Source organism: Colossoma macropomum, unplaced genomic scaffold, assembly GCF_904425465.1.
Source record: "Colossoma macropomum unplaced genomic scaffold, Colossoma_macropomum, whole genome shotgun sequence".
NCBI lineage: Eukaryota > Metazoa > Chordata > Actinopteri > Characiformes > Serrasalmidae > Colossoma > Colossoma macropomum.
In genome coordinates, this window is record NW_023494903.1 from 844,791 (window position 1) to 857,620 (window position 12,830).

The following is a 12,830-nucleotide window of genomic DNA, read 5'->3' on the forward strand; positions in this document are numbered from 1 at the left end:
CAACACATCCACTATCTGACATACATTTCCACTGCAGTTTTTATCATCTAGTTTGGCCGATATGTGCAATTGTGTCATCAGTGTAACAGTGGAAACTGATGCCATGTTTACCAATAACAGTAGCCAGTTGTAGCATATAAACTGAATAATAGAGATCCTAAAACAGAGCCTTGTGGAACGCCATACTTTTCTTTGTGTTTTACCACTTTGCTACTAATTATTTGAAAACTATGAAGTTGTAGAGCAGAAGCATTATAATGGAATCATTCTATACATCATTCTATACATTCTATGTATGTATCTTCAACAAACGGAAAACAGTATTTCCAAACTTGTGAACAGTAGTGTTCACTCCAGCTGCTGCACTTCACTCATACTGCCACTAGATGGTGCAGCGAGTCTCTTTCCAACACATCCACTATCTGAAATACATTTCCACTACAGTTTGTCTCAGTTGCTCAAAGGGGAATTCCACTCATTTTTAAAATTTTCTAAATTTGACTGTTGAGATGTAAAAGTCATTCAGAGTGGTTTGGTGTGAAATGGTTCATTGTAGAGAGCCTTACTGATTTCTTTACAGTGGTGGTGATCGGAGCCAGGGGTCAGGATGCACTGCTATTCAATTTTTTTTGTTTTTTATATTGTTTTTTACTTTACGAAACCACCAGTGAACCTACACATGTCTTTCGAGTTTTATGTGTAATTTGTTTAAGTCGAAAGTAGCGGTAAATCTGAAAAAAATATTTTTTCAACAACTTATCGTGGAAACTCATATGATGATAACGATCTTGCAGCTCCACTGTATATGTCAGTGGAGCAGGTTTCAACCTGACCACAGTTAGGAAACGTTATACTTGACCCAGCCACTGTGGATGTGCTGAGCTACTGGAAAACATGACAGCAGACGTGTCTCAAAGTAAAGGCTGCAGATAAAGTGACAGAGATCTTCCTAGCACTGGGACACAAAGGCCTCTTTAGTGCTCATGCGTGCACATTCAAGATGGCCTCAGCAGCCTGTTCAGAGAACAGTGTAATTGTCCACACCTACTACTGAGTCACACATGGCACAGCATCTCTTGGTTTTCTCAGAAACAGATTTCTAAATCTTGGAGTTATTGAGTGACTTTCAAATGATGTGGTGGAAACGTCTCAGGCTTCACAGTAGAAATCTAACCAGTGTGTCCCTCAACCCTTCTCTCTGCTGATCGTTCAACACAGTTTTAACAATAAATGATCTTAAACACTGGAGTTAATGTAGAACTGCTAATTCACACTGTGACCCTGAAAGCGGGTGTGCAGACTACTGGTCATCATAGCAATGCAGACAACAATCTCACCTAGCTAGTAGCTAACGAAAAGGCAAAGAGAAAGATTTAAGGCGAATGTCGATAATTTAAAGATAATCTTTATTAATAATAATATTTGCATTTTCTGGTTTCCTGATACATTTAATCTCCAAGAAGAAGCTGTCAAACACTAAAAAGTCGCGAAGCTTAAGTCAGTTACTCATTCGCCAGCTTCTTGTTTGAATTTTTCTGTTCTACCTTAAGCGGTGCAGCAGTTATTCTGGCACCTCAGGCACCATTTAAGGTGGAATGAGAAAATTTAAACAAGAAGCTAGTGAATGAGAACGTTCTTGTTCGAATTTTCCTGGTCCACCTTAAACTCACTGAGATGGTTCTTAAGTACTGACTGAAAGTTCATGCCACATTTTATGCTTTGTTTTTCTACAATATGTTAAATAGTACAGATGATATTAAGTTCTTTTCACTTACAAAAAATCAACACATTCTATAATTTGACCAGGGATGCACAAACCTTTGCGTACAACTGGTCCTTCTCTCTGAAAGGCACTCTGTGTTTATATATACTGTTATCTATAAGAATGAGACTCCTGACAACCATGTAAGACCTGGTAGAAAAGCAAAACTGTCTCCATCAGATAAACATCATTGAACATAAAAAATGCAGACCTAAACATTATTAACCATGTTTGGGATTACTTGTATTGTGAGAAGCAGAAAATGCAACCAGCTTCTAAGACTGAACTTCGGAGGTGTGGAAAAATATCCCTGCAGATTTCTTTGAGAAGCATCTGGTTTGGTTGATATATGCAATTGTGTGTCATCAGCGTAACAGTAGAAACTGATGCCTTGTTTACTGATAACAGTACCCAGTGGTAGCATATAAACTGTAAATAACAGAGGTCCTAAAACAGAGCCTTGTGGAACACCATACTTTTGTTCGAACAGATGATGCACTGATACTGATCATTAAGGTTAAATCTGAACCAGGAGCTATTTGTGTTACTCCTACAGGGTTTTTTAGCCTGTTTAGTACGCTAGCTTGGTCTGTCGTGTCAGATGCTGCACTGAGATTAAGTGGAAAAAGTAAAGATATATTTCCTTGGTCAGAAAATGATAAGAGATCATTTACAATCTTCACTAGTGAGTAGTCTCTTTACTATGCTGAGGCCTAAATCTAGACTGAAATTTTTCATGCATGTGATTCCTGTGCAAATTTGTTGTGCCACAGTTTTCTCCAAAATCCCTCTAAAAGGGAATAGTTGAGACATATCTTTAACTTGATAGCAGGGATCTAGATTAGGTTTCTTAGTCAGAGGTTACTGCAAATTTAAGTGATTTTGGCATATAGCCAAGGCTAAAGCTAAGAAAGGCTTGTTTATTTCTGGTAAAAATTCCCTTGAGTAAACTTGTGGGAATTGGGTCTAATATGTAAATAGAAGTTTTTGTGAAGAAAATCATTTTAACCAGCTCTATTTGTTGAAGTAAGGTATAGAATTCCAGCCTCTCTGCAGTAGTTACACTGTACTGGAGATCTGCATTGGCTTTGTAGAGCAGCAGGTTCAAAACTGCATCTTGAATTTTTTGCCTGGAAGTTTTAGTTTTATTATTGAAAAAAATCATGAAATCATCGCTGCTGTAGGCTGATGGTATCTCCCCTGGCTAATGGCTTTAACAAAAGCTAATGGGAGTCAGGAGTTAGCAAATCTGGAGTCCAGTTAATGAAACGAGATTGAAGGTGTGGGTTAGAGCTGCTTTGACTTGTAAAAACCTCTTAAACATTTTGAGTTTGCTCCTCACAAGAAGCATCTGATGATGTGAACCTTGTCTTGAAAGTCCAATTATTGGATGTAGAATTCAGCAGCTGTTTGGTTTGTAGTTAATTGTTAGGATTGTCCTAAATTGTGATCTAGGATTATTCTTATTATTTTCAATCAGAGAGGAGAGATGGGTTGACTGCGCTGCAGTAAGTGCTCTTCTGTAGGCTTTAAGGCTCCTTCCAGGCAGACCGGAATACTTCTAGTTTACTCAGGTGCCATTTACACCCTAGTTGTCTGGCAGTCAGTTTTAAAGCTGGAGTATGATCACTGCACCATGGAGCTTTTTCTGCTTTGTTCTTTTATTTCTCAGTGCAGCCACATTAACTAAAGAAGCGTTTGGTCATAATGTCTAATTCAGTGTGTTCAGACGGACAGCTGATAGAAGCTGGTAGATCTGGAGGTTTTTAAAGAAGCCATTAGTTGTGGAGGATGTTATATTACGCTTGGCGCGATATCATGGGCTGAACGTAGGTTATGACTAAAGCAGATTGATCTGATGATAAGAATGATCTAAGTTTACACCAGGGGTCAAAATTAAGTCAAGAGTGTTGTTGGAATACTGAGTGAGCTCTGTTATATTTTGAGTGAAACCAGCAGAGTCTAAGATAGATATAAGTGCCTTATTTAGTGGACCCTGTGGTTTGTCAGTGTGAGTGTTGAAATCTCTGACAGTTATTACTTTCTTTGAAAGAATTACTAAACTTGATAGATGGTCAGCACAGTTCTGTAAGTACTTCAAATAAATAGTAGATTGTAATTAGTGAAAATGATTTCTTATTGAAGCTCAATCACTCATATTAAGAAAAAAAAATAAAAAAAATCAAAATTTCAAAAAAATTTTAAGTCTGCTTTCTGATGCCTAAAGTATTTGTATGAACGTTTGCTCTGCCTCCACCTCGGCCATTTAAACAAAGGCTGTGTACATAGCTGTTGTCTGTGGAGTGGATTTGTTTAGAGCAAAGTATACATCAGGTCTAATCCTCGTTTCTGTGATGCAGAGAGCATCAAAATCGTGATCAGCATAGATTTCATTTACAATGACAGCCTTAGATCTCATGTTAGACAGTCCTAGTTTTAGACCAAATGTGCTGCCATTATGATCTGGTTAAACTAGACTGATATTGATTAAATTAGTAGAACAAACTTTGAGATTTTGTGGAAATTTGTTTGATTCAGGGAAAAAAGTCTCAGTTGGGTGGAACCTATGTGGCGAGGAACCGGTACCAATTTAGTACTGGTTCTCGATACCTGTTCCTACCCCTAACTGTATGATCTTCTTTGTCAAGCAAGAAACTTGAAGTTAGTAACACTGCTGTCAGTAGTGACAGAGAACATGTTGCACTCGCAGTCTGTCATACTGATACTTGCATTGCAGGCCGATTTGAGTCCTGTCCAGATGTGTGTCGAGGATCCAATGAAAGAAAAAATAGCCTTTAAAAGCTTGTGGCAGTAATTTATTTTGAGTAGACAGACAGACAGACAGACAGACAGACAGACACACAGACAGACAGACAGACAGAGAGAGAGAGATAGATAGATAGATAGATAGATAGAGAGACAGACAGACAGAGAGATAGATAGATATATAGATAGATAGATAGATAGATAGATAGAAAAAGTAAAAGAGTATTGCTGTACGCTATTATACAGATGCATAAATAGAAGAAGACATATAATAAAATATACTAAAACAACCATAAAATGTAATGTGCAGTACGAGAATAAGTAAAATTGCATAAATATAATGCAGGTGACAATGCAGTGGTGTATGTCACATCCAGTGGATGAACCAAGTGACTAAACACTGTAAATGATAACATATGTTAATAGTTGTATATGCCTGGGTGTGTAAACAAAGTGGCAGTGCAATTTGCAGCATTTATGGATGTATAAATAAAGTGGCAGTGCAATATGCAATATTTATGGATATATAAACAAAGTGGCAGTGCATAGTAAAGAGTAGAGAGATATAGTGTCCAGCTGGTGCCCACTGAGCCTGCACTGTCAGTGGCTCAGTATACAGTAATGTCCCGGCACAGTGACAAGGTGTTGTACAGTGTGATCGCTGTTGGTACAAATTATCTCCTGTACTGCTTCTTACTACAGCTGAGCTGAATGAGTCTGTTGCTGAAGGTGCTCTGCTGTCTGACCAGTAGGTCAGGGAGAGGGTGTGATGTATTGTCCAGGAATAATATACCACGACTAATTAAAAATGTAAAAATTAGCTAGAGACTAGTAAGACTAGAGCGCAGAAAAACACAACACTCTTGCCAAGCAATTTCGAAAGTCTGGAACTTTCAGAAATACGCTATGTTTTCTGTGCAGTGAGAACGTGTGGTCTTTGGTCTGTGCAGGATTCCGTGGGCTCGTGTGCGGAAGCAGTACTTCAGCTCCGGCGTGAATAAGCGCTCACTGGACTGCATCGAGAAAGCGGCTTTCTTCGTCACCCTGGATGACCAGGAGGAGGGCATGAAGGGGGACGACCCGGCGGGAAACCTCGACCGCTATGCTAAAGCCCTCCTGCACGGCAGGTGCTACGACAGGTCAGAGAAACACAAAACAGATGGGTTTTACAGGCTGAATGATGTATTTATGAATAAGTCTTTTTAAATAACATACATATATTAATAGTAAAGCATAGTAATAGTCAGGGTTGACATCTGTCCATCACATTTAATCAACTAACACTGTACAAAAGTTAGAGACATTATTTCCAGTCAAAGCAGCCAGGAAGTATGTTATCCATTTTTCAGGAGATTTTCTGAAGAGGTTAGATAGAAGATAATCCACTTGTGTAAGGAAAGAGAAAGTCATAAAAGGTTGAAAAAAACATGAGTTTTTAAAACTGGAGTTCAAAAACTATTAAACAATACACAGGAAATGAGACTCCCATTAGAAAAACACCACTTAAAGCTTTCATCTTTGAGAGAACAATACAACCCCAGAGTCCAGACAAGTTCTGGAAGTCACAGTCAGTGAAGAAACTGAAGATGAAGAGGCTGGACATTACAACACACATCACAAGACAATGATCCAAAACACACATCAAAATAAAATACTGTCCCCAGACTTTTATTAATGTAAGACAGGCCTACGAATATTTCTGGACTTGAGAAGGAAAAGTGGAAAATCAAGAATGTATAGACTGTTAGCTGGTTACAAGAATATTTGTAGGCTGTTATTTCAGCCAAAGGGAGTTCTTACTGAAAGTTATGCACGTGCAACGTTTTATGTTTTATATTCTTACAATATGTTACATGTACAGGTGTTGTTAACTTCTTTTCTCTGACAGAAATCAACAAATTCTATAATTTGACCAGGCGTGCCCAAACTTTCACATACAGCTGCATCTGGTCGTTCTCACTGAAACGCACTCTGCATTTTTACGTACTGTTATCTACAGTCAACAATCTAAGACCTGGTAGAAAAACAAAACTGTCCCCAACAGCACTTAAAGCTAAAGAATGCGGACCTAAACATCACTGAATGTGTTGGGTTTCCTTGGACAGTGACAAGCAGGAAATGCAACCAAATTCCTCCAGCTTTGGTGGTGGTTGTACAGCTGTATGCAGTTGGTCGTCAAATTACATGTTTTATTTGTTTCCTTTATTCCTCTACAAAGAACACACTTCTGTGTTCATTTCACTTAATTTTACTACATAATAACTGTTTATTTTAGCTGAATTTAATATGCTGAAAACAACACAAAATATGACATGGGCACATTTTATATTATGTTTTATTTTTTAATATTCAGCAAATAAGGAGAACCTATGCACTAATATTTGCAGAAAAAACAGCATATTAAAGTTGGTTCGCTGTAGAGGACATGTTAACTTATTCTCACTTATTTCGATCTTCTGCATACAATGGCATTTAGTTGTTGAGGCTACATATATTTATTGTTAAATATCTCTTTACGTTTTTTTTGCTGACACAGTAAACTAAGTAACTTTTACTTAATGGCTGTTTTGACTGGAAATTAAGTCTCTGACTTTTGCACAGTACTGCATATAATAATTAGCCTGATCCAGGCATATATGTACATATATGTAATACATATCACTGCTGTCAGAGCAAAACCTTGTGTCTCCAAAACGGTAACTTTACAGAAGAAGGAAAAAACAAACTTTACTTTTAGTATAGGTCAGTGGAGTTTTTTCCAAGTACATTTTGGCCATTTCGTTTCGTCTGTTCTTAATGAAATTTACACACAATGTAAAGGGCAGCAGCCTTCTTCAAATTATGTCAGAAACTGAAAAACAACAAAAACAGAGATAGAAGGTTTTGTTCCAAAAGCAGCGATATATACACCCAAAGTCTTATATCTCCATTTTATTTATGAAAGTGCCAGCTGCTCTTTAAGAATGGAAACTTTAATTTCCATTCATTTTATTTCTGTGTTTTATTTATTTGACAGGGACAGTGCTCATTAATCAACAGAAAAAATACTGTAAATTAGCCAGAGTTAGCCCTATAGGTTTATCTTTGTCCCAGTTGTTCATGATGAATAGGCCAATCCAATAATTTGCACTACAGGTTGACAAGTTGCATTACAACGTGTTTTCTTCTCATCTAATAAGCTGCTTAATAATAAAAACAAATTGTACTGAAAATATTTTCTCCCAAGAATTCATCTGTCGTTTACTTTGTGGTGGCTTGGAAACGTAACCCATGTTGGAAAGTTGCGCAGTAGTGGTCTTTCAGTGTTCCTGCTGAGGTGAAGCTTCCACTGGCGCTGACCACAATCATGTGTACAATATGTGTAGCAGAATGTAACTCTTCACCCACATTTTTAGTGTTTCCCACTGTTTTGAGAAGACAAAATATGCTGCTGTGGCCAGGCTAATGTGTTTCCCCCCAGCTGATGGGCATATTCAGGGTGATTCTGCAGTGCTTCTGCAGATTCAGTTACACAGCGCACCAGGGTGGCTAAACAAAAAAAGCTTTGGTTGCGGTCAGTACGTACAGTGTAGTGATTACTACTGTTTTAAACTCTAACTGACGTAATTTCTTCAGCAAAATGAAAGACAAAACAACAGTCTCATTCCTAGAATGAGGAAGTTTGTCCTTTTATATATTTTCCCATGAACAAAAATTAGGAAGGGACAACATAGGACTGGACAGATGCTGAACAATGCATCCTAAAAATGACAACAGTTTTCTGATCATTCAAATGCTCATGTAAACGGCATACTCTGATTTCTTAGACTAGAGTAAGGTCTAGAAATCCGATTAAGAAATCCGATGAAGAGGCTGGATTTTAGCTCAGTAATCAGATTTCTCAGTGCATGTAAACTCTTACTCTGATTTCTTTCGGATTTCTCAGTCTGCACATGTGCGAAAACAGACTGCGGTACCGGAAGTAAGCGAGCAGCGTTGGCAGATGGCAGCAAAAGACTTGTGGAGTGACACTGTAACCAAAAACATGCTTGATGAAATGAAGGAGTTTAAATGTTCTTCATCTTCTAGTTAATGTATGTTCGTATGTTCAAGTGGCATGGAGTCTGAGTTTTGTGTTACCTTTACGTCACTTCTTCTTCTGTGAGTTTATTGGCTGGTTGCAAAGCAGAAATTCGATTATTGTCTGACTCATGAAGATCCCGGAGTATCCCCATTATCTGATTACTCGAGTGCATGTAAACACGTTGATCGGATTATTGACAAAATCTGATTTTCTACAGTTATCGGATTATTAAGTGCATGTAAAAACATTCATTGTTCATAGTGGTTGTGATAGGAACCAGACATCTAAAGAGTTTAATGCCCTAAAGGCTACTTCACAGTTATTACATGAAGTAGTTACGAATACCGTCTGATGCCTGAAGCATTGTTTTACCATAGTTCTGAGACATGATTTTAGCCTAAAATATTTATGTTTAAATCAAATTGTGATGTAAAGGTACTTGCAGGGCATTATAAGGCTGGTACAGAGTGAATAAAATGGCTATAGTTGTGTTCTAAACATCCCAACTTCTGATTCAGTAAGTTTCTCTACAAACAAACCATTTCACATCAAGGCACTCTGATGAACTGAACTATGCAAAAAATCTGTGGCGTTCCCTTTTAAGTAGATTTATTTCAGATTAGTTGCTATCATGTTGTTTCTGGAAACAATTGCACATCTAAAAATAGATCAGACGACAACATTGTGGCATGATGGAGCGAGGATGTGACTGACAGTGTGACCTTTTTTTAAAAGAGATGAATGAAAAGTTGTTCTACCATGGACTTAAATGCTGTAAGGAAATTGAAGTTGTGTTATAACTGAAGTTTGGGAGAGGCACATCCTGCCCTATAAATTCACCTTCACCAACTTCACCTTCTGTTCCCATGATGAAGCGTTCACTATCCCCACGGCCACCCCATCTCTTCCCTGTTCCTCAGTCCTACATCAGTCCTCCTACAGATGAGGGGTGTCTGGCCTTCTAGCTACATACAGATACAGATAGATACAGAAGCTGCCCAGAATTCCAGCCCAAGTTGTCAGAGTCCTCCCTCACAGCCTTCTCTCATACTGCCACCACGTTGAAGGCATGAACTCACAAACATTCTTATGGTAAGACCACACGAATACCACAAGATTACACCAGGTCATTTCTTGAGGTACAAACCCCATTTCTGAAAAAGTTCGGACATTTTGTAAGATGCAATAAAAACAAGGCTGTGATTCGTTAATTCTCTTGAACTTTTAACTGACAAACGTACAAAGAATGTTTTCAGTGACTAACTTAATTGTATTGTGTAAGTATAAACTTATAAAAGTAGGAATTATAAACAAAGTATAAATCAGAATTTGATGCCTGCAACACACTCAGACAACTAGGGATAGAGGCATATTTACCGCTGTGTTAGATCACCTGCCCTGTACATTTGTTAATCATTTGGGAAATGAAGATACTAATTGTTGGAGTTTTGCAAATTAGAATTTTGACCATTCTTGCTTGATACAAGACTTCAGCTGCTCAGCAGTTTGTGGTCATCATTGTCTTATTTTCCTCTCCATGGTGTGCTATACATTTTCAATAGGAGACAGGCAGGCCAATCAAGCACATGCACACTGTGCCTATGAAGCCACTCTGTTGTAGCACGTACAGAGTGAGGCCTTTCCACTGTCTTTCGGACCATCTGAGATGAGCACGGGACCAGAGAACTCGGCGGCGTTTCTGCATAGAATTGATGTATGGCTTTCGCCTTGCATAATGGAGTTTTAAGTTGTATTTCTTGCTGCAGCAGTGGATGGTGTTAAGTGACAATGGTTTTCCGACGTACTCCTGAGCCCATTTGGCTATTTTAACACAGTAGCATGAAGATTTCTCATGCAGTGCCATCTGAGAGCTTGAAGGTCATGCAAGTGGTTTTGGGCCTTGCCCAACACGGACTGAGATTTCTCCAGATTCCCTGAATCTTTTCACTTTTTATATTATGTACAATAGATGGTGAAAGACTTAAATTCTTTGCAATCTTGTGTTGAGAAATGTTCTTTTTAACCTGTTTGACAATTCTCTCATGAAGTATGGCAAGAAAGGGTGAACCGCAAACCCATTTTTGCTTGCAAAGACTGAGGCTTTGTTGGATGCCCCTTTTATACCCAGTCATGATACCCTCACCTGTTACCAATTCACCTGCTTATTGTGGAATCTTCCAAAACAGTGTAACTTGAATATACTATAAACTTTTCAATCTTAATTTGCTGTCCCAACTTGAGTGTGTTGCAGGCATCAAATTCAAACTTTGCTCATATAAAACATTTTGCAACATGCCCCAGATTTGCCATAATCAGCTTTGTCTGAAAGTTGTACTTCCCTATTATACTCTTACAGTACCACAGGAGCACCTCACCCACACCACAGGACTAAGGGGTAGTAACTAGCAAACATAGTTCTGTTAGCAAAAAAGTAGATCTGTGAAGAACTGCAGTAACTTATCTCCCCATCCATTACAACTGTAAAGGCTGGCCTAACCTTTGCTGTGATTGGTCAGCATAGAAGAAGTGCTCATGACTAGTGCTAGGCTTGCACCGTGGCCTTGTTTGGTCATAGCCGTCTGAATTTCAGGGTCTGTCTGAATTTTAGCTTGAACGGCTGTTCATTGCTGCGCAATTTGAAGGGGGAAGCAATGCCCAAGTAGCTGCCCTAACTGTGCGGCTGGACGACCGGATGCAAAATTTGAATATGAAGCCAACTTCAGCCTTATAATGTTTCATGTCTCCATACTTTCATATGCTTTTAATTTATTTTCCCGAGTAGAAGGATGTCTGGGGAACGAGGCTTATAACTACTTTCTTGATTGCAGGCACGTCTTTCAATTCAGTTGAAAATTGCTCCTCTTTATAACATTGGGATCATGTCCAACACGCACTGTGACTTCCTGTTTATAGCTTTCTGTCATAATATGGTCTAATCTAGCTGAGTACAGCTCGCCTCCATCTCGTCCCTTTTACTTTTCACTTTGTGACCTCCATTAGGAATTTGCGTCTCATCGGAATCACGTCTTCAAATGATCTGTTTGAACACTGTTGGCCAGGGCTGTGTTCAGCCTGGACAATACATAGCAAAACACTGATTTAGAAGGTAATGGTGGACTTTATTAGTATTGATTGTGTGTGTCGCCTTTTTAATACGGCAGGGTTTATAAACATATCGCTGCTGATTGGGTAACACTCTGACACACCAATCAACCGAGAAAAAAAAGGCTTTCGTGGAATTTTGCACCATTTTGACAAAACGTTGTTGAACCTGGACAACATTTTGAGAGTGAACGTGCCCCAGGATGTATGTTGTGGAACTGGGGAGGAAGTCGTAGAGGGATTAAATGCGTTGTTATGCCCAAACAACAAAACCCTATCTTTTTTAAATCAAGATAAACAAACATGTGCAGAGGTTTATCACATTCTAAACTTGTGCAGCATCTTTTCCCAGCAGTGCACTGTTGTTTCCTTGTGAATTCCTCTGTTAGGATCGTTCATCATCTCGGACTCATCTCACTTGCTCAGCCTGGGCTAGTGATTTGAACCCTTTAATCTCTTCACAAACGGCAGCTGTTTCTGCCTTTCAGTCGACTCTTCCCTTTTAAGAAGTTAGAGAAATATCTTTCCTAGCTTCAGCTAGCATGGTTAGCCTAGCCTAGTGCTTTCTACTGATGTTAGCACAGTGAAATAAAACACAGCTGTAGGACAGTACTAAGTGAATACCAGGTTGCTGGGCTAAATGCAGAGACGTGACTGTAGTACCGTAGAACAAACATGTGTGCAGTGTACTTTTTTCATTGCCATCTATTTTTGTTACACTGGAATGTGTTTCCCATGGTGTGTAGATGTCGGCCTGTTGGCCGTCTCTGAGCCTCTGTGTAGTTTTTCTTCTGTGTTTCCTAGTTTGATGAAAAGAAAAGAAGCCGTCTCACGAGTCCGCACCAGCACAGAGCAGCACAGTGCAGCCGTGGGAACCATTTGGCTCTACAGTGTGAAGAGGCCCAAGAGAATGTAAAGTCTGAAACCACAGTGGAAATCTGAGATATTTTTAATTTAAACCTGGAAATAAAAACAGAAATGTTTAGGATTTTGAAAAGCTGACCTATTTCTAGGTCACTATTCACATTTAAGCAAGATGTGACACTGACCGTGTAAGGCCTTTGAACAAAAAATGAGACTTTTCTCTTCCACTGAAGCTCATGTTCAGACCAGAGGCTTTTGCACATGCCTGTGGAG

At 38.9% G+C, this 12,830-nt stretch overlaps 1 protein-coding gene across 2 annotated transcripts in view; it reads left to right on the forward strand.

Moving 5' to 3' along the window:
• Positions 1-12,830, forward strand: part of cpt1cb (carnitine palmitoyltransferase 1Cb) — a 72,197-nt gene that overhangs the window by 24,584 nt on the left and 34,783 nt on the right. For both annotated transcript variants that reach the window (XM_036560751.1, XM_036560750.1), the window contains exon 11: positions 5,479-5,667. In XM_036560751.1, coding sequence (XP_036416644.1) covers positions 5,479-5,667 — 189 coding nt within the window. The remainder of the gene's footprint in view (positions 1-5,478; positions 5,668-12,830) is intronic.